Source organism: Equus asinus, chromosome 7 (genome assembly GCF_041296235.1).
Source record: "Equus asinus isolate D_3611 breed Donkey chromosome 7, EquAss-T2T_v2, whole genome shotgun sequence".
Lineage (NCBI taxonomy): Eukaryota > Metazoa > Chordata > Mammalia > Perissodactyla > Equidae > Equus > Equus asinus.
The window spans coordinates 64,464,851-64,488,342 of NC_091796.1; the positions used below are offsets into that span (position 1 = coordinate 64,464,851).

Genomic DNA, 23,492 nt, shown 5'->3' on the forward strand with positions numbered 1-23,492 from the left:
GACTTCACCTCTGCAGATTTTGGACTTGCCAGCCTCCAGAATTGCATGAGCCAATTCCTTATAATCTCTTTTATTCTCTGGAGAATGCTAATGCATTCAGAAAAAATAAAGATCACATATTTTGGAAGAAACTGCAAGATGCCCATCCTCTATCTATCCTCCTCCCATTCCTCATAACAGAATACAAATTTATTGAGGGCAGCAATATGCTCAGTTAAAAGACTACTGACTTTGGGTAGGGGATACAGCAGGGTCACTGGTGGTAAAGCTCTAATCTTTCCCCCTCATCTCTGCCACGTGTCTCCAGCTCCTGAAGCTCTCTTACAAAGGAAAGAAAGCGGAGTAACAGAAGGAGGCTCTGCCCCTAGTTTCAGTGGAGCTGCCACATAGCCCTGAACTCTAGACATCTACACTTCTTTTAGGTGGAGAAAAATATACCCTTTTGTGTTTAAACCACTGCTATTTGGGCTTTCTATCATATGTAGCAGAATCTCAGGCTAACTGATATGATCTTACACAGGTATCTACTTACGATGTCACTTCACTTTGTAGTTATAGAATGGTGAGATCTGGACCCACCTGTCACACAACAGACTGCAGACAGGAACCCAAGACAGACTTTCACAGGGCTGTGGTATGTGCAGAGAGGCAATCTTGACCTTCTTCCTCAGACTCAGCTATGCCCCTAGTGCTTTACTCACTTGGGGTCCAAGGCATGCCTATAATTCACTGCTCTAGAAACTTACAGAACAATCTGACCACCCAGGACTTAAAGTAGGAAGTCACAGAGTAAGGGCCAAGAGGAATGGTGGGGTACTGGTATTCAGGGGAAGAAGAAATAAGCAAGGATTAGATATAAGAAAAGTAGAAGACACGAGAAAGGGGGAAGGAGAGAGGAGATAAGGAGGATGGAAAAGAAAGAGGTGGAAGATTAAGCAAAATACTTCCTCATTCATTCTTAAGGTTTGTCGTAAACTTACTATCTGGGAATTCTGAACGTACTTTTCACAGAATGAATACCATAAACGGTGGCTAGGGTCCCAGATCAGCCCCACAGAGGCCTATTTACATCACTCTGTGCCTAACGTATTGTGCAACTATTTCTAACTGCCGTGTATAATGGAGGAGGAAGGTTCTCTGGTCCAGGGCACTTCCCTCTTTGGGCTCTGGCAGGGTGTGCAGTGTATTTCTCAGCTGTGCCACCTTCCCATGGGCAGCTTCCCCCAGCACACGACCTTGGACTACTTCTCCCACCCCTTTTCAGGCAGCTGAGGTGTGTTCCCAGGCCAGGCACCTGCCTGTGGAAGGTTCCTCAGCACTCCAGGGGGCAGGTTTCCAGCAGTTCCACAGGGCAGCACCTCAGTGACCACTGCCACACTCTTCAACAAGGTCAGACTCTCAGCCCTGCGAGGAAACGACATCGTCCTTGAGTGCTCTGTCTCAGTCCTGGGGGTGGTGGCTGCTACCTGTATCTGCTATTTCTGTATTCTTCATAGAGTTCTTTTTGCCCTGAACTTCATTTCTTTGTTAATAATTTTTTATGTTACTCTTTCTCTGTTGAAATTGCTGTGCAGTTTCTGTCTCCTGATTGGACTCTTAACTGATATAACAAGATTTTCCAGAAGGGGAAATCCAAATAGTCAGTAAACCTAGACCATGAAATACACCCAGATTCACTGGTAATCAGAGAAAGAGATGAAATTTGAAACACTTCTATTTCTAGATACATACTCTAGAGAAATTCTGGCACATTTGCAGAAGGAGACATATTTAAAAATTTTTACTACAGTACTCTTTATAATAGCAAAAAAATGGTAAACAACCTAAGTGTCCAAAGATGACGACAAACTGTAGTACATGCATACAATGGACTACTACTACACACAGTGGAAAGATAGCTGGAGCTACACGTCAGCAGACACATCTCGAAAACCTAACATGAACCAGAAAGCCAACTGCAGAAGGATAGAAACAGGGCAGCACTACTTATATCAAGTTAAAAAAGAAAAAAAAAGGGGGCCACCCCATGGCCAAGTGTTCACACGCTCCGCTTTGGCGGCCCGGGATCTCACCGGTTCGGATCCAGGGTGCAGACATGGTACTGCTCATCGGGCCATGTTGAGGCAGGGTCCCACATAGCAAAACCAGAGGGACCCACAACTAGAATATATAACTATGTACTGTGGGGCTTTGGGGAGAAGAAGGAGGGAAAAAAAAAAAAATGGCAACTGATGTTAGCTCAGGTGTCAATCTTTAAAAAAAAAAAAAGCCAGTGTGAATCATAACCTAATAATCTAAACAATGCATGGGAATAAACAGCAAGTTTAGGAGAGTGGTTACTTTTGGATTGAAGAAAGGGGAATGAATGGAGTCAAAGAAGAGATTTTGATTATATTTGTAATGTTTAATTTCTTAAGCTAAGTGAGGGAAAGTACTGATTATTGGTTATGTCATCTAGACTTCTGTACATACTTGAGATATTTCATAATAAAATCAATTAAAAACAATAAACCTGACAGTTCTCACAAGTTGGCTCATAAAATAAAAAGAGAATACGTATAAAAATAATAATGTTTAATTGGCAAATGGAATGAAAGGCAGTAAATTAGGAACTAGTTATCAAATGTTACTTTCCATCTGAATACCTGAACACCTGCTCATTCACTAGACAGGAACTATAATCTGGAGGAATGATGTACAACAAAAGTAATTAAACAATCATTTATTCTGATCTTCATTTAGCTTGGTTACAATGTTATAATTGCAAAATTGGGTCAGTAGTTAGCAATCACACAAAATTCTATCTTACAAAATATATAGACCTCAAAATATACCTGGGATCACATTTCAAAGTAACAATTACACTAAGAATACTAAATTACATTGAGGCAAGAGTTGCTGTCAATAATATCTACCATTTACCAAGTTTAAATCAATTTCACAGAGGTGAGAAACTCTGGACAATACAATTATACTGTTAAGTACTGTTTGCTTCTTTTGATTCAAAAAACAAGGCCATAAGGGTTAAAAACCTGTACATATTTCTCAGTTCTTCATCAGTCTAACTGTAAAGTTGAATAAGTGGTTTATTGTCCTGGTATCAGTTTGCTAGGGCTGCCATAACAAAATACCACATTCTGGGTGGTTTAAACAAGAGAAACTTATTTTCCCACAGTTCTGGAGGCTGGAAGTCCAAGATTAAGGTGTCAGTGGGTTTTGTTTCTTCTGAGGCCTCTCTCCTTGGCTTGCACTTGGCAGCCTTCTCACTATGGCCTCACGTGGTCTTTTCTCTGTGTGCGCATCCCTGGTGTCCCTGTGTGTGTCCACATTTCCTCTTTACATAACACCAGTCAGAGAGGATTAGGGCCCAGCCTAATGGCCTCCTTTCAACTTGATAATCACCTCTTTAAAGGCCCTGTCTCCAAATACCATCCCATTCTGAGGTGCTGGTGGTAAGGGTTTTAACATATGAGTTTGCAGGGGGACATAATTCAGCCCGTAACAGTCCTCAAAAGTTTTTATTACGTGATCCTTTCAGGCATTCACATTACGTTGTCATCTTTTTCTCAAATTTTGATTCACAGAAGGAAGATTTTAGATGTGGGCAATGTCTTCATTTTGAAATGGAGAACAGGCTTTAAATCATAGGCCATTTTTGTCCTTAGCCTTCCAAGTTTAATATTTTGGTGGATCCAGGCAAGGCAGAATTTTACATGCTTAGGAAAAAAGTTCTCTCTCGGCTAGTCAAAAAATGTTCCATGTAATCTGTGTACGTATGAGAGAGAAACCTGTGCCCAAAATAGAACATATAACATTAAAATAGACTTTTGAATTTTTAATGTTAATTTTAGCTTAGTGGAGACAATTCAATACTGACTATGGCCATTCTATGAGATTATTAAAAATCAAGAGAATATGAATTAACATATTTGGAACTTTTATAATTAGCAGTGTCATTCAAACCTATCTATCTTATCTTCTTATCTTCTCTTTCTATATGTGTTTTCCATGGTTTTACCCTGTAATCAGACTTGGCTGATTATCAGAATCATTGGAGGAATTAAATTAAAAGATGGATTTTTCAGGTTTCTTCCTACACACTTAGTAAATCAGAGTCTCTGGAGATAGTGTCCAGAAACATGTATTTTTTTTAAAAAAATTCAGGTTATTATGGTGAAGGCAACGCTCAGAAGTGACCACTAGTTCCCAATCAGTTTAAATTACTAACCTCCAAAAATATCTTGAGCACATTCTCATACATACTTATTTATACATTATGCATATGTATTACTGTTCTAAAATGTTTTATACATTATAAAACATACAAAAATAGAAAATTTGAAAGGATGAAATAGAAAGTAAATATAAATTCAAATATTTTCACTGTAGAATCCCCAACAGGGTGTTTGCACACATCACTTCAGAGACCACTTGCTTAAATTACGAGGATCTTTGCTTCTTTAATTGCAGCACTATTTTCTTCTGAGCTCCAGACCCATATATCCAACTGCCCACTGGATGCTTCTACCCGGGTGTGCAACAGGCATTAAATGCAATATGTCACAATAAATGATTATTTAGCTTCCCTCGGCCACCCCGAAGTGGACTTCGGTGGGAAACCTGTTCTTCCTCTACAATCCCCGAAGTTGAAAACATGAGAGCTAAACTAGACCACCCTTCCTCTTACTCATATTGCATTAATAGCGTGCATTCTACTTCTTTAACATCTTCCTCCATCCTTCCAATAACCAGGTGAAAAGGGCTGTCCTGGACCCTCACTGATCCTCACTTGCAATACTGCAATAACTCCTTAACTAGCTCTCTGATTATGATTACCACTTTTCCAGCGTTCTATTTATCTTCTCCACGGCTGCCAGAGCGATAATCTTATATGAAAAAATCTGATGAAGCAATTTCCTCATTTTATACCTTCCAATATTTCATTCTCACAGGCTAAAATTTAAGTTTGCATATGAAAAGGCATTGTCCTGATTTAGTCTCTGCCTGCCTACACAGTTGCCATCTTCTACTCTTTTCTTCCTTATTCCCAATGCTCCCGCCAAACAGAACCCGAGTCCTCTGAGTGCATTATCCTTCTTCATGACTCCAGGCCTTTCCCATGCCATTCCCTCGGCCAGCAATGCCCTTCTTTAAGATCCCAGTGGAGCAGAAGTTTCTCTGGAAAGCTTTCTGTAAGCCTGACGTAGAGGTGGTCACTCTTCTTTTACCTAGTAGACACTAGATGAATATTTATGGAATGAAACTAATAAAATGTGGCCTGCTGAGTTGTAAAAAAAAGAAAAAAATGTATCAAAAGAAAATAGCTCACATTCACAAAATGTGGACATAATTCACATTATGAAGATTAGGAAGATGAGAAACAAATGTCAAAACTGTCAAACAGCTTCTCTTCAGGCAGGTTAACTGGCTACAGATGAAACCTCGTCATCTCAGAATTTAAGCTCGAAATTAGGTCAAAAGCAGAACAAAATCTAAAATCTGTGAAAAAAGAGGAACGGGAGAAAAAGGAGAAAAGAAATATTTGTGCAGTCAAAATTCAGAATGCTAACAAGCATAAAAGCAAAAACTTGAAGACATGTAAAAACAAGCTGAAAAAACATTTAAGAAGTTCCTAAGACCAAAGTCACAAGAAACTTATTTGAGGAATATATTCAGAAAATCATCAAACAGAAGGAGTAAGTAAGTATAGCAGTAAAAGTGGACAAGTAATTCTGACCTAAGCAGGCTGCCAAATACTTCAGGATATTAGGTACTAGTGGCATACAAGCTTCCCATCTGCTCAGATGGCAAAACTGTGAAGTGGTAGATGGTACACAGCAGAAAAGGAGGGGGGTAAGGACTCAGAAGGCCTAGGCTCTAATGCCAGGCCCACCCTTAACCTCTCTGAGCCTCAGTTTATCATCTGTAACCTGAGGATATTCTACCTCACTGCAAGGTTATAATAGGGATTAGTAAAATACCTTATGTGAAAACACCTCGTAAACTACAAAATCTCATTCCAAATTATGGCATTATTCTAGTTCACACAGTATCTTTTAAAGTTTCTAAAACCAGAGGCAGTGCTTAAATCTAGCTATACCAAGACTAGCCTTCTAGAATCCTCAGCCACTTGACTAAACTCCCCTTTCCCCTACAATCTCTTCCAAAATAAAATCTCATGCTATGACAACCAGAGAAGCAGGTCAGAAGACACAGAACAAAATATAAGCTAAGACTTGCAGATGAGCTCACTGCAGATCCACTTTGACTGGCAAGTTAATCAGTTCACTGATTTACTTCCTGGTGATATCAGTAAAAGGTGGGTTTGGTGGGCAGCAGGTATTATGCCAGCAAAAAGAGGCAGCAGCAAAGAGTTCTGATGTACAAGTCTAACAATCACTTCTACCCTACAGCCCAGAAAAGCTGCAGAAGACTTCTCGGTTTCACTCTGTGTGGCAAACAGCCATTTGATCCGTATTAGCTCACTAAAGGTTTTATCATTATCCACTCCAACATTCCTGGGTGGGAAGGCATGTAGGATATGAGAGTAGTACCTTGTGCCTACTAACTACTACAGCAAGACCACCAAGAATGAAGAGAGGAAATCAGTTTGCTAAACTGGAAGGAGAGACTTCTACTTCTAACTGTGATGGAGTAACACATACTAGATTTACTGTCCCACCTTAAATAACTAGAAAATCAGACAAAATATATGGAACGATGATTTTCAGCTATTGCACAACAGGCAGAGGAGGACAGTGACTACTGAGAGGACTCCTATAACTGTCCGAGCTTAGTGCCTAGAGTTTTCACACTGCAGCGCAGGAAGAGGTAACCCAAACAGAGCCTAGCAGTCTGCCTCTGTTGCAAAACGGCTGAGAGTTCAGGGAGGCCAAGGTAGCTGGAATCTGTGGAGCAAAATATTGGAAAGTAGAGGCCTATAGAGACAGTGCTGGAGTTCGCTAGGGGTTCCCTTGAGTCTTGGGTTGAACACTTACCTAAGCACGCACGGGGAGAAAACTATCTGAGGCCACGGAAAAGGACCACTGGAAAGGAGTAGGTGGAACAATCTCCAGAGCTCATATAGGGCTGGAAGAGTTCAAGTTCCAATCAGCCAGAGTGAAGAAGACCTAATCCATGGGGCAATGAGTACTGTCCTCAGAAAGGTACTGCCTCAGTAATAGGGATAAATCCGACTCTCTAATAAAGCTCAGAAGAAAGCCTCGATAGGATCAAACTAATTTGAAGTAACTTAACTGTGTACTAGAACAAAGCCCAACGACATTAAAGGAATCCTACAAAATCCAGCACACAGCAGAAAATTTACAATGTCGGGCATCCAAAAAACATTAACAGGTATTCAAAGAAGCAGGAAAATGCAAGCTATAACCAGGAGAAAAGCCAATCAAAGCAACAGATCCAGGAACAACACAGATGGTAAAATGAGAAGGCAAAGACATTAAAACAACCATTACACTCCCTAGATTCAAGAAGGCAGAGGAAAACACAAACGTGACAAGAAAGAAAATTGAAGATACAAAAAAATACATCAGAAATGAAAAATACACCAAATGAGATCGACAGTAGATAAGACATTGCAGAAGAAAAGATCAGCGAACTTCTTAAAGTTTATAAAACAGCAAAAGAACATATTCAAGAACACAGCAATAGAAACCAAATGAAACAGAGAAAAAAGAACTGAGAAGAAAACGTACAGAGCTGCGGGACACTATCAAGCAGACTAACATGCATGTAGTGGAATTCCGGAAAAGGGTGGGTTGAACAGAAAAAAAAAGAATTCAGAGAAATAATAGCCAATTTTCCAAATTTGATGAAAACTTATAAACCCACAGTTCCTAGAATCTCCACAAATCTTACGCAGAAGAAATATGAGGAAAACCACACCAAGACACATCCTAATCAAATAGCAGAAAATCATCAATAAAGCCGGGGGTGGGGGGACGGCTGCCAGAAAAATGAATAACATGTAGAAGAAAGACAAAGCCAACAGCAAACTTCTCATCAAAAACTATACAAGTGAAAGATAATGGAGTGGCATGTTTAAAGTTCTGGAAAAAAAAGTTAACCTAGGATTCTATACCCAGAAAAATATCTTGCAAAAAATGAGACAGAAATACTATTTTAGACAAAAGCCAAGAGAATTTATCACCAGGAGATCTGGAGTATGAGAAACATTAAGGACAGTTCTTCAAGCAGAAGAACTTGATAGAAATTTCCATACTAGATGGAAATTTGAATTTACATAAAGGAATGAAGAACAATAGAAATGACAAATATTTGGCAAATACAAGACATTTTCTAACTTAAATCTCTTCTAAAAACTCTACTTAAAAATATTTTGAGGGTTATGACATATGTAGAAGTAGAATGTATAAAACAACAGCAAAAAGGCTTTGGGGGTAAACGGAAGCACACTAATAAGATGCTTTCACTCTACACGAAATGACAAAATCATTTTTTTTTTAAAGATTGGCACCTGCGCTAACACCTGTTGCCAATCTTTTTGTTTTTTCTTCTCCCCAAAGCCCCCAGTACATAGTTGTAGATTCTAGTTGTGAGCACCTCTAGTTGTGCTATGTGGGGTGCAACCTCAGCACAGCCTGACAAGCGGTGCCACGTCTGCACCCAGGATCTGAACCCTGGGCCACCAAAGTGGAGCATGTGAACTTAACCAGTCAGCCACAGGGCCAGCCCACAGAATAATTTTTGAAGTTAGACTGACAAGTTAAAGATGTATGATGAAAATCATAGAACCACCATACGTACAAAAAGTATAAGTCAATTTCAGCCTTTACTTAGGATGTAGAAAGCTGAAAGATTGCTGCTCCTACCCTTGAAACAAACAAAGACACATTTAATTTGCAAAATTATAATTTTTCTTAAATCCTTCAGAGATCTGAGGTCACAGGGCAAGCAACTAATATTCAAGGAAAGACAGGAACAAACAAGATGTGAGCACGTGCTTACTGAGGGTAGACACCAGATGTCATATAAGCCAGTAAAAAGATTTCAGCTAAAATCTTTAACAAACTGCTAAAGATCAAGTGTGGGCTACAGTGAGAGTACACAGTCCCTGGGGCTTCAGACACAAAGGGAAACTGCACCCCTTTGCACATTCTTCTCCAAAAATTTCACTAGGAGCTCCTGAGAGAGGGGAATGGTGAGAAACCTGGAGATGTACCCCTTCATGGTGCAGGCCTGGGGGAGAGGAACAGCAGCAGCTGTGGGAAAGGAGTGAAGCTCTGCCTAGGACCTCCCTACCTCACCTGTGGAACAAAAGACTCAAGCTGCTGCTGGAAGGGGGGCAAATGCTCTTGCATTTAGGGCACAGATGAAGGCTCATATCAGCTGGGAAAAGGCAACAGAAAAAAAAAAACTACCGTTGGTGTAGGGGTAGGACACTGTCCTGGATCTAGACCAGGAGGTCTCCTACAGCTGGGGTAGGGGCAGAATCACTGAGAAGGCCCCACTCTTAAGACTCAGAGACAGTGTGCTGAAGAATGAATATGGATCAGAACAACAGAGATGTCCCTTCTCCACTCCTGTTCCCACCATCATCACCAATATAGCAAGCATTTAATCTACTACTGGGGGAGGCGACGAGCATGGAGAAAATCCCTCTGGCCAACCAAGCCCCAACTAAACACGGTAATGCTAGGGGAATCTGAAGCCTGTGGTGCATTGATGGTAAGCGTTGTAGTAACAAAAGCCAAACCCAGCTCAACTCCGAACTAGACTGATCAACCTCCCACACTAAAGGCCTAGAAAAAGACAAGGAGTGCCTGTGTCTAGGTATAAATACTCTCCTGTTCTACATAAGATGTCCAGTTTTCAACAAAAAATTGAGACATACAAAAAGCAAGAAGAAGAAAAAAAGAACAAATCATACTGTCAACAGACAAAACAACAAAACCAAATTAGAGATGTTCCAGATGTTGGAACTACTAGAAAATTTAAAATAACTATGATTAATACGCTAAAGGTTCTAGTGGAAAAGGTGGGCATGTATAAGCAGATGGATAATTTCAGCATAGAGATGGAAACTACAAGAAAGAATAAAAAATGCTAGAAATTAAAAGCACAATAAGAGAGAGAATACCTTGGACAGGCTCATGAGCAGATTCATCACAGCTAAGGAAAGAATCAGTGAACCTGAGGTAAATCAACAGAAATTATCCAAACTGAAGCACAAGGAAAAAAGGAGTGGTGAAAAAATTAAAGAACAAAATAGAGCATCCAAGAGCTGGGGAACAATATCAAATGATCTAATATATGTGTAATTGGAATCCAAAAAGCACAGTGAACATCAACCAGGATAAAAATGAAAAAGATATCCCTAAAAGCTAATAATGGAAATAAAAGAGAATCATAAAAAATACTCAATCTAAAAGAAGGCAGGAAAAGAGGGAAAAAAGGAACAAAGAATAAATGGGACAAAGAGAAAACAAATAGCAAGATGGTCAATTTAAACTCAATGTAGCATTAATCACATTAAATGTGAATGGCCTAAAACACCAAATAAAAGACAGAGATTGTCAGAATGGATTTTAAAATTCAACATCCAATAGATAGCTAAAGACACACAAGTTGAAAAGCAAAAGGACAGGAAAAGATATATCATGCAAATACTCATCAAAAGAAAGTTGGGAGTGGCTAAACTGTATCAAAATAGACTTCAATACAATAAACCAGAGATAAAGGGGGACATTTCAAAATGATAAAGGCATTATTTTACCAAAAGGATGTAACAATCCTAAATGTGCACATACCTAATAACAGAGCTTCAAAACACATGAAACAAAAACCAAGAGAACTGAAAGGATAAGTAAATAAATCCACCAATATAGTGAGGGACTATATCTTCCTTCTCAATAAATGATAGATGAGTAGACAAAAAATTAATAAGGATACATAAGTTTTAAAATGGAAGTACAGAGCAGAAACAGGTAGGTGAAAGAAAAACCAACAAGATGAAATAAGATACCAATTTGTGAGTTGAAGGCCAGAACGTCTAGAACCCCTTGAAATGCAACTTTGGACGGGTTGAACTGGCAATCCTCTGAGTGTAGGTGAAGACAACTCAAGATGAGGCAGCTTTAAGCCATTTAGACTGGAGGAATTAATGAACTAACAATGTTATCAATGTGAGGTCTATAAAACCCCGGCAATCAGAATTATTTGGGATACCTATTAAAAATGTAGATTCTCAGGCCCCAGGCTCAGATCTCTTTAATCTAATCTCCAAGGAGGAGATCTGAGAATCCACATTTTTAAGTTTTCCCACTGACTGTCAGGCTCAATGAAATCTTCAAAGTACTGGTCTAAGACAGGATGCCGTTCTACAGTCAAGGAGCACGCAGAGGCTCTTTAGAGGCTGAAGAGTATTCCACTGTCCTCACTTCACCTGCAAAGTTCAACCTCAGAGACTTCAGGAGGAATTAAGGTCCCTGTAGGGTGATACTTCATTGTGATTCCTAGAATTCTCAGGGGGTGATTAAGCAGGTTTAAGATGAGCACATAGATGTATACAGAGAGAGCAGGATGGGAGGAAAGGGAAGGCAGGGCAATATGTGTGCATGCATGTGTTAGATATATATACAGTCATCAAATTTAGGCTGAAGTAATTTTGGTAGAGCATAGCCTCCCACTTTTCTTTTTCACAAATAAAACAGGTCAACCACACATTTTTTAATTTCCAGAAGCTAGGCTTCTAGTTCAAGAGGCAATACACCAGCCTGACTTAAATACAATAGCTAACACTTATTGAACCAGGTACTGTGCTAAGCACTCTACATATGTGTATTTCAATGGAATCTTCATAATAACTCTGTGAAACAGAAATTATCTCCATTTACAAAGGAGAAACTGGGCCATGCAGAGGTTATAACTTGCCCAAAGTCTTACAGCTATGGTAAATCAAGGATTCCAACTAAGGGAATTTGACAACAAAGATCTGTTCTCTGAACCCACTTGGCTTTTACAGCCAATGCTGGATAAGGAATGGCTGTTTCAAATCCCTGGACTAAGGGCAGATTCATATTTGAAGCTAGATCTTGCACTAGGCGCCAGACCTAGCTGCCACCCCTACTACTCCTGGTTCAACTGCAGGTCAATGAAGAGGACTCCCTCAAGGTTTTCATGCTGAGGCCTCCACCGCAAGAAGAATTACAGGCCATTTTTCTTTCTTGCCATATGGCAGAAAACCAAGAACACTACCGGGTCTGCCTCTACTGAAAACTGAGCAGCCTTTTAGAAAGCTGTAAAGTTCTCTATTGTATCAAAACTCCTGGTAGCTGGTAGAGATATCCCAAATGAGCTGCTGGGGTGGAGTCAGCACCTCCCACATCTGGTGACAGGATGTGCATACCAAAAAAAGAATATTCTCAAGAATTTAGAATGCTTTTATGGAAAAGAATTCCTCCTTTCCTACAGGCAGATATGTAACAGAATGACTGATGCATTCCTCTGGGGTCCAAGCCAGGAAGACTAAAGACAACACAGCTCTTTCTGGGGTGTGAGACTAGGCAACAATCAGTCCCAGCTTCTCACAAGAGCAGGCAACAGTTATGAGGGTTCTAGGGCTGCAGCTAACTGAGAGTCAACTACCAAGAGAGTAGGGCAAAAGAATGCTATCAGGACAGAGACTACAAATTGAAATAGGAGGGCTGAAAGCCAAGAATGTCAAGTAGGTTCTAAATTTGAAAGGATAGAAGAGGCAGGAAAATGGAGAAAATAGTAACAGCTAACTGCTACATAGAACTTATTATTCATCGTGGGATGTTTCGAGATCTTTAAATATTTCAACTCATTTATTACAACAATTCCAGGAGGTAGGTACTATTATGCACATTTTATTACAGAAGAAGAAACTGAGGTACAGAGAATTTAAGTTGCCCAAAGTCACACAGATAGTATACAGCAGAGCTGGGATTTGGGCCCAGTCTGCCCCCAGCGGTCATTTACATTCATAAACACTACACAACGCTGCCTCTCTAGAAAAAACAGTACAAACTGAAACGGAGGTGGCAGAGATGAAACTGAGGAGCTGAAGCAGGGTAAGAGTTGATTACAAACCAAATGTTGTCAACCAGGTCCACCCTTTACATTGTGACCTACCATACACTTTGATGGGTTCTAGATCTGTCCATAAAAGATGAACCCTGTCAGGCAATCAAAATTCCAAACAATTCAATCCAGTATTCCAGGATCAGGAACATTCACTATACATGCTGCAGTTACATTCTTCTACCCCACAAAAAAGTATAATAGATAATGTAGTTTACACAAATTAATGTAACAGGCTAAACAGTAAAGAAGTTAAAGAACAAACTGCAACTATATCCAAAAAGATATTCTAAAATATAAGGTCCCAATTTTTCTGGAAGGGCAAAGAGCCGAACCATGGGTGGGGTGCTAATCTTGAATTAGAAGAGTGAGAGTAGTTAGCTATAAAATGAAAACGTCAAGCAAAGCAAGTATCCGCACATGAGCCTTTGAGACATGCACACCTGTTCATTTAGTGCCAGCCATGGAGTAAGGGTTCATTTTAGCAGTGGACAGCCAGCACGGAAGAGTGAGTGCCACTGAAAGTGCGTTCCTCATTTGAGTGGTCCTCACAATCTCTTCCAAGTAGACGCTCTTTTTCCAATGACTATCTTTTGACTCACAGAAAAGATTTGGTTCCCCAAAGCATAAACAAACTTGGGGGGTACTTAATGTTAAAATATATGACAGATGTTAAAATGCAAGTTTTACTGAAGGTCCAGGTAGGTGAATCAGGTGGACATGGGATACCCTGGGCCTATCTAGAAGCAATTCTATTAAATGGGAAGAAAACAATGTATTCAGCCAATAAAATACTAACTAAAAGTTGATCATTTGTAGTAAGTAGTAAAATACAAGGTGAGATTGCTTTAACTATGTATATCAAGGCTCAGAAGTAACTCCAGCTCTGCTCCCTGGGCACCATCTCAAGTTACCGAGCGGCACGTTCCATGGCATAGGATTTAGAAGTCTCATGTTTTAGCACACTCATCCAGTTCTTTGTCCCTACCATGTGTCTCAAGGGCTATCCTGCATCACTGTTCAGAATGATGGTTCACTGAGAAGTGGCTAAAGGAAAATTAGTAATGTTAGAGAGATTTCCATTCACATAGTTAAAATTATACTCTAGCAAATAAAAACTTAACTCTCAACTATTTGGAAGAACCATACATTCAGATGGAATGTATATTTCTCTAAGATTTCCAGATATCTGAGGTCCTGGGGTATAGAAATACCAATAACAATGTAATTTCCAAAGGCTGGCTTGGCTCCCAACAATCATTCAACAGGACTTATTTGAAAAAACAGTGCAATGATTATAATCTAGATATAGCTTAATGTAGCAAGATATCAGAAGAAATACTAATGAGTGTATAATTTATTCTTGTCATATGGCAATCTGGTATAATTAGAAAATGATACAGAAATCAGAATTACTTTTATATAATCATATCAATATTTCTACCACTTTTCTTTAGTTCTCTGGCACTAGCAATTGCTACTTTTCACCACCTTGAATTTCACTTTTCCGTAATCCAGGGGTAGCAAAAGTATCTGTATTATGCTTTTCATTTCATTAATCTACTCATTTGTCAGGGATTCAACGTCTTTTATGGGCACAATTTCCCTTCACCAAAGCAGATGCAAAAGAGCAAACTGCAGGTTATATACAATGGCTATAAAAAACGTTTTCCCTTGTTTTATTTTTTTAACTGAGCTTTTAGAAATGCATTGTGGCAAAAAAGGAGAGACTACTCACAACTAGAATCTACAACTATGTACTGGGGGGCTAAGGGGAGAAGAATACCACAAAAAAAAAAAAACAAGATCGGCAACAGTTGTTAGCTCAGGTCCCAATCTTCAAAAAAAAAAAAAAAAAGAGACTGTATATCTTTTATTCAGTATTGAAGTTGTTCTTGATAACATACACAGTTTAAATTTCCTCACACTTATGAAAAGATAAAGGTCTACGATCAGATTCCCCAACAATCAGGGAGTCTAGCACTGCCTACCTCCCCATGTCTTCTGCCAATAATCTTTATCTCAAGTTTCCTGTGAATACACCTCCCATTTCCCGCTCTCCTTTCTATCCCCTACTCTCCTCACCCAGTGTCCACAATTCTCAGAGGATTCTGTGACCAGTACATCCAGCTTTTTCTTGCTCTCTACAGAAAAAGATCAGCCCTAGGGCTCCAGACATCAAAGATCTTAGCAAAGCACAAAGGACAGGGAATGATGTGGAGATCATTCATCCTGGGTCATCAAAAGACCCAGGAAATAAAATTTGGAAGAGGGAAGAGCACAAAAGGTCTCTTTTATAACAAAATACTAAAGGAAGAAAGAAAAGAAGGGGGGGGGAAGAAAAACATACTAATCACTCTGAACATTTATATACAGCAACTACACAACATGCATTATTACATTTGAGCCATACACAAAGTGGATCAATAACTGATACCAGATCAGTTTTCAAACTAATGGTACAATGCAAACAAAAAGAAAAGTCCTGAAGGCTGTGGTCAAGTCATGCCAAGTCCTGCCCTCCACACCTATCACTCATTTGTCATTCCTATCTTTGTGCTGTTTCAGGAGGTCACTGAAAAATACACTCTAAAGCAGGCCTGAAATGGAATGGGGCTCTCAGAAGACTTCTGCCAGAATTCTGCAAACCTACACAGCCAGGGCTCCAATGAAGCTCAAGGATGCTTTCCAGGCTGGGCTAGTGAGAGATAATGAAGTTAAAAAGAGTAAGAAATAAAAGTCTCCAACACATTTTCAGAGCCAGGCATGCCAATCCCTGGTCTCTATTCCCTATAGTTCTGCTTGACTGGGGGCAGAAACTGATCAAGAAAGAGTGCCTTCTACCAGCCTGGACTCCATTACTTTCCCATGATGCCCTATGCCTCATTCAGGATTACTAATTATTAAGGTTATTAACCCTTAGATGAAAAAGACCTAACAGATGGTTACAGTTATGTGAAGTCAATAAACATCACATAATTTGGGTACTTGCAGAAAAAGCTGTAATTGTTCTATCTCATTTTACTGGGAATATTATTTCCTCTTCAATATATCATGAAGACTGGTTAATTTCTAAGGTGTTTGACACTACAACTGGTTTAGAATTGTAAAAATGGAAAAAGACCTTGTAAGCACATCAGATGGGGGGAAGGGAAGGGAAGAAAGCTGTGGCTTATAGTTAATGACTGCTTCTGGAAATTACACATTCATATAAATATTTGGTCAATTAAACAACTTTATCACTTTAGTCAATGAATGGAAATTACATACTCTCTAGTTCATACTGCTCATATCACTACCATTAGAACTGCCATGAGGCTATTCTAAACTCATCAAATATCTCTATAACGGCCCATATGCCTGCCTATAGCTATCACTATATGGTTTGGCCACTTTCTTGCTATTTTCTTTACACACGTTCTTTTACCTGTGATGAGGTACAGGCTAATAACAAGCAGCCCTGGGGACTAGACAGTTTTGCACCGGTCAGCCTTCTTAACCTTCATGTGAGTTCTACCAGTAAGGTATTTTGTTTTCTGAGGTTCACACAGATATAGTTAACACCTCATACTTTGTGCCAGCCATTGTTCTAAGCATGTTATATATGATAATTCTCAAAAGAAGCCTATGAGGCTGCAAGCAGCTTAGGAAGAACACAGAGCAAGGGAGTTCATTTAGCCATTCCTCAGCAATGATGTTTTTATCTAAAACATCCACATGCAGTCAGAACAATATCCAAAAAACAGTAAAACAAAAATAAATTTCCTATAATTAACACTTTTTTGGGGTAATATATTGGCTCCCTATCTATATTAGGCAAATTCTGTTCCTCTTCTGATTCATGTACCCCAAACTGGTTCAAATTTTATCTGCTGGTAAGAGTTCAAAAGGAAGAGTGAATTTAAAGTAACATCTTTCTTTTAGACTAGGCATAGCTAACTAGCTGGCCTCGACACTCAGATGCAGTGGGGACAATGAGGTCACAAAAGTTTAAATGGCCACTAGAATCCTACCACCATTCTATGTAGGAATTTATTGGACTTTTTTTTTTAACCTTTCATTACCACTATTCAAAAGTTTCCAGAAAAGTTAAAAAAGCAAAGTAAAATGGCAGGAAGGTCAAAAACTTCAAAGTATCCTAAGAGTCCCTCCATTTGAAGAAAGGCTGAACAGTCCACACTGGGACTGACCCTTCCTGAGAAGGTGTGAAAACGTATATAATACAGAGAGCCGAAGAACCAAATAGAGCAAAATTACATGGGATTTTGTGAGAAGTGGTAAACTATGGACAAAAACCAAAACAGTCATGTGTCACTTAACAACAGAGATATGTTCTGAGAAATGTGTTGCTAGGCGATTTCATCCTTGTGCGAACATTTACATAGAGTGCAATTACACAAGCCTAGATGGTATAGCCTACTACACGCCTAGGTTACACGGTACTAATCTTATGGGACCATCATATACGCAGTCCGGCGTTGATCGAAACGATGTTATGCGGTACACGACTGTACTGCATTTTCACTGTAGCTCAAATGAAGGCCTAGGACACCCACAGGATTACATCTTGCAGAAAATGCTAAAATGGAGTCAAAACAGGTGTTGCTGTTGTGGTAGTCAAACAAAATCGATTTATAAGCTATCACTGGTTTATTGGCTATCTGCTTTAAGAAAAAAAAGATTCAAGAAGACCAAGTTCTCATTTCCTTTCAGGTTAACTTCCGTAGGCCCTCACTGTTTCTCACTTGATTTATGAAACTAGTATTCTACGATATTCTCCAATTCTCCAATTCAACCTTTGGGTTGTCACTCATCACGGTTCTCCGATACTCAGGGGATAAAGTCCAAACTTCTTAGCACTGTGTATCCACCTTTGCTCCTTTTCTAGCTACGCGACTCGGTCCTTCACTATGTGGAAAGCTTTCCTGACACCCTCGTGCTTCGGTGGGTCAGACGCTCTTTGACACTGCACTGTATTCCCCTACTAGACCACAAACTGCTTCACCGCTTTCTGGGTAACCTTGAACAAGTTCATGAATTTCACTGAGCCTGTGTCTTCATATACAGAATGTTAGCATTAATTTGATATCATTATGAAATAATGCATGTAAAAATCACTTTGTAAACAGTAAAACACTATGCAAGTATTAACAATTTTGTCATAAACTAAAAAAGCACACAGTATTTTAGGTGAATATACTTCAGCCGATCTAAGGGTAAGATACATCTCCGGGTTTCCAGTCCCCTCTCTAAGGATGCACTGCATTTTATCCAACTTTCTGACTCCACTAAATCCTTGTGCTTCTATCTTCAAAGGAAAAAAATCTATAGAGACATCTAGGTCGTCTGAAGAAAGGACTAAGTGGGAATCTCCCGAGGGTAGGGATTGTCCTTTTTTCCACCTTCCCTAACGCCTAACGCCTCCCTAACAAGAGTACTGCGTTATGCACATACAAATACCTGATAAAAATCAGAGACGAATAAATGAATGAATGAGTGAGTGAATACAAGCATATTCTGTCCCTGTGAACTTATCATCAAAAGGAGTGATGTGACAGATCCCATATGAATTTGGCCTTGTGAAAATGGTAGCAAATGCCTTCAATGTCACCTTAAAGTGTAGTAAGAAATTAAATTTCCTGGTATGCTTAGTGATTTGCTACACGCTGTAACTGCTATCTCAGCGCCTCATGCTTAACATATGTTTTAATATTATCAGCATCACATGCAATTCAATACCTATTTATTGAATACTGCATTAGGCTCTAAAAGAGAAGGAAGATAAAGGTAATGGACTTTGCCCATAAGATGCTAAACGTATAGAAAGTTATCAATACATATAATTAATACTAGGAATTTGTAAGACGTATGGAAGACCTAAGGCTAGTGACAATTAATGAAGACATATGACTTAGGACACTGGGCCCATAAAAATTAAAACTGCGTATTACAAATTATTGCTGGCCAACAGCTTCTATTACTATAGAATATCTATTATACAGTGAGAACCTATTACATGTAGAATATACAGACTCTATCATATATTACATACGTAACACACAATGCATGCAACGGCAGATATTTCTGATTGCCTTCCTCCTTAATCTAACGGCAAACCTAACTGCGTTGTTGTCTAACAAGTAAGGACCCACTGTTAACACTTATATCACACATGTGTGCCAAGCACATTTCCAACCCTTTAGGTATATAATCTCACTTAACGTCCACGACAACAGGACAAAGTAGATACAATTATCCCTATTTTACAGATGATGAAACCAAGGCATAAGCCTTGTAAGGTTAAGAGGCAAAAACGAAAATATGTAAACAAGGAACTAAGGGACAAAACGCGTACTCCATAGAGGGCGAGCGACCCACTTGCCAGAACTGCTTCACGCAGTGCTCTCCACCTCTCCCGAACGCGGTCGGCGGGAACAACCTATCTCCTTTCCTTTCCCTTCCTGCCAGGGATTAATTTTCTTTTACCGAGTCCATAAGTAAACTGTTGATTCTCGCGCAGATCCTCTCCGACATTCCCACTCCGGAGGACAGGCTGCTACTTAAATCACAGGTCGTTCAGGATGAACGAGACCGAGTCAGACCCCCGGGTGGACACAGCTCGGGTAGGATCACCGACTGCAACCTTTCGAGCTGGGCATCGTTCCTGGAGCACCTCCAGGGGATGGCAGCAGCACCCGCTCACTAGGAGGCGCTCCCCGGCAGTACCCGCTCCTCCTGACCCCAGGCAGTTCGGGTTCTGCCATCTGCTCCTTCATCCTTCACCCGCCGGCGCTGCCCCAGTCTCCGTCCGGCTCCGACCAAACGCCAGGCCTCAACGCCTGCCAGACCCACCCGGTGCGTGTGGGCCCCGCAGAGGCGGCCCGGCCCGCTCCCGCCCCCGCCCCCGGCCGGCTACTCACGGTTCCAGTACACCGGGTAGCACTCTCCTTGGGTCACATCCACCTCGTAGAGGCCGCCGCGCACACACACCCGCTCGACGTGGACCAGCTCCTCCAGCGCGGGCTCGCGCCCCGCCGCGCGCGGGCAGAAGCCGCAGCCGCGCTCGTCGTAGTCGTCGTCGTCCTCCCCGGAGCTGGAGGCAGGGCCGCAAGCACGGTCGCCGCGCGGGTCCTCGGCCTGGGGCCGGCCGCCCGTGGCCTGCAGCAGGGTCCGGAAGGCGAGCTCGATGCGGAGCGAGTCGTAGCCGATGAAGGGCTTCCAGGTTTTCTTGTCCTCCTTGAAGAACCAGCGCACCTCCTCCGGGCCCAGCTCCGTCACCACCTCGTAGCGGTGCCGGGCGGCCGCACCGCAGGGCCGGGGCCACCTCCTCTCCGCGGGGCCCCCCTCCGCCGCTCCGCCGTCCCCCGGGCTCGACGGCCCCGGCGGCGGCGGCGGGTGCAGCGACGAGGAGCTGCCGCCGCCGCCGCTCCCGGCCTCGCTGTAGAAGCGCAGCGAGGGGCCGGACTCGGCCGAGTCGAAGTCGTAGTGGTCGTCGCCGAGCCCGGGCTCCGCGCGCAGCAGGGCCAGCGGCACCTCGCCGTCGCCCGGGTCCCCGCCGGGCAGGCGGTCGAAGCAGCAGACGCCGCCCCCGAACGCCGGCTCCGCGTCCGCGCCCCGCTCCCAGGCGCCGCCGCCCCGGCCGCTCTGCTCGGGGCTCCGTGGGGCCCCGCGGCCCGGGTAGTTCATGGCGTGGAGACGCGCCGGCCGCCGGCCCCGCGCCACGCCGCGGTCCCGCGCTTCCGCCGCGCACGCACGCCGCGCCGCGCCGCACCGCGCCGCCGGGAGTTTTAATCTCTCAAACCCGACCCGGCGGCGGCGGCGGCCCCGCCCCCCATTGTCACGCAGCCCGACGTGGGAGGCGCCGGCCCCGCCCCGCCCCGCGCCGCCCGGAAGCCGGGTCCCGGGGGCGCCGCGTGCTGCCGCTGCGGCTGCGGCTGCCCCCGCCGCTGCCCCCGGCCGTGTCTCTGCGGCCGTTCCCGGCTCCTGCAGCTCTGGCCGCCCCAGTCCCGGCCGCCTGGGCTCGGAGCCCCGGTGGAGACGCTCTCCTCGCGCGTCCTCGCAGCGTGGGTCATGAGCCCAAAGGCACGTCGAGGGGCCCCGGAAGTTGGGTCCTCCTGCCTTTGCATTTGTGACCTTGGGCCCCCCCTGCTGCCTCAGCTGAACCTTCTGGGTCACCTAGTTCGGCACCCTCCGGAATAGCCGGCCCACACGAGAGCACTCCACTCCATGCCACTGATTCCTAACATTGGCGTCACCACTGCCACTCAGAAACCCGAGTCTAAGCCTCCTTCACATGTCAGCTCGTTATTGCTTGTGTTTACTACTTATTTTCTGTTTTCTCAACCTCATTGTAAGGCCCTTGATGGAGACCAAGTCTATATGTCTCAGCCTCTCCCACACAGTGAGTGCACGATCAGTGTTGATTATAATGATGGCAAGTCCAGCTAGTTGTGGTTATTAGATTGAAAGCCAGCGAACAACTGGGTTCTAGACTTAGCTTTGCTAGCTAACCGCAGGCGAGCCACTTAATTTCCTTGATCTTTTCGCTTTCCTCACCTGTAAAATGAAGCGATTATTGGACCAGATCACGTATCTCGAAAGTCTCTTCCAGCCTTGAAATTCTGTGACCTGCAAGGTTTCTTCCTGTTCTTTACGCATCTCTGATTCTGTCGCTCAATTTCTGGGATCAGGTTGAATGCTGAGGCTCCACTGCATGGTTCTTTATGTTACAAGAAAAGTTTTATTTTATAAGCCCATCACTCCTAGGTTTAGAAGCCAGAGGGAAACAATCTCCAACGCCAGTGTTCTCAATGCAAGATCAGACAATCTTCACATTTTCTTTTACACCCTTTGTGGTGGGATCAGATTGGTAGGGCAGTTTTTCTTGCCCTTGGGATCTAGCCTGTAAGAGATTAAGTCACTATTTAAAGCAGGACTGTCTCTAGCCTGTACAGTGCCTTTATATGAATTTTTAAAAAACGACATTGCTTCCTGTGGGCAGATACAAAGCAGTGTTGGGGTTCAAGGCTTGGTAAGCAGACCATGGGCTGGATTTCTGCCCCAATTTATGCCCTTGCCCAGATGATAATCTTGTGTGTTGAACAACCTGACCAACTGGATACTGCAGCCCTGATTCAAAGCACCTAAGATGAGAGCCTTTGTTTCCATTTATACTGCTTTCTGAGTAACTGCTTTTCAATTTCTTCTCCAGTCTTTTATTGATAATGTGCAGAACATGAAATTGGATCGGAGCTCTATTTACTACCCATGAAGACATTCATTCCACAGTGTTTTGAGGGTCACCTCTGTGCCAGGCCTCTGTGCTTAATTCCAATACAGAAGAGAATGGGAGAGACTCAGTTCCTTCTTCAAGGACCTAACAGCCTAGTGGGGGCTACAGACAAGTAAACAGATACATTATAGTACATTGTGAAAAGTGCTATAAAGGGGATTTAAAGTACAGGATATCATAACATTGAGAATAGCTCTATTCCTTTAGGTTTCTTGATGGAATGTAGTCTACCGGTATAGCTATCTGGTCAGATTATTTTAGCTAAATGTTAGCTCTTAAATTCAATTCCAAATAATGAATATTATCCTCTGTAAAAAAAAATTACCCCTTACCCTGTATGGAAAGAATGTTTTTATTGTTTAAATGTTGTGCTTATTAGGTTTCTCGCGGTCTGTTGCATAAGGCCACACTCTTTTAGGTAGCATGATCTTTCTTGAAGAACATGTTGATCCTCAAAGATGGTGAAAAAGCCACAATCCAGTTGGCAGGAGAAGGGAAGCCCAGATTCTCTCCTGACCTCACTGTCTTGGTTTAGTCCTTGGGGAAGGGAGATGTCACTCCATATTTGTGGGAGCTGAGCTTACTTCTGCCCCTTGGAAGTGAGCTGGAACTAGGACAGACCCATGTTGCTGGCCCCAGGCTCACAGCGAGTAAAGATATTTGTAAGTATAGTATCTAATTTCACATGACTGTATGTGTTTATTTCCTTGTTATTCTTAGCCATATCAAGGCAAAGGTCATGAACTTTCTTTTCTCTTTAAAAAGTCATCCTTTATCTTATTCTTCCTGCTACTACTTTCCTACTTTTGCTTTCCAGAGCATCTTTTCAGGTCATAATATCCTGACAAATTGGGGAAGAGTTCCTCCATTCTGGTCCTCACCTGTTGGAACAGGTGTCAGGTGGCTCCTCAGCACTCTACATCAATATTGTATGCAGTTGACATAGGAGTCTCTGAACTTCCATGGTTGTGTGTAAAGCAGTCTATTGTATTTTAATAATTATCCAAGACTGAGCCTCCTTCACATAAACCTTTATGATTGATTAAGACTTCTGGCATTTGTGGACCTGTGCTGCTGCAATAACCAAGCAGAAGGACCAAGCCTGGGGGAGTCC

At 42.2% G+C, this 23,492-nt stretch overlaps 1 protein-coding gene across 10 annotated transcripts in view; it reads right to left on the reverse strand.

The window, feature by feature from the left end:
- DDHD1 (DDHD domain containing 1) overlaps positions 1-20,906 on the reverse strand; it is an 85,684-nt gene extending 64,778 nt beyond the window's left edge. For all 10 annotated transcript variants that reach the window (XM_044773609.2, XM_044773606.2, XM_044773602.2 and 7 more), the window contains exon 1: positions 20,007-20,906. In XM_044773609.2, the coding sequence (XP_044629544.1) occupies positions 20,007-20,772 (766 nt within the window). In that variant the 5' untranslated portion in view covers positions 20,773-20,906. The remainder of the gene's footprint in view (positions 1-20,006) is intronic.
- Positions 20,907-23,492: the final 2,586 nt, after the last annotated feature.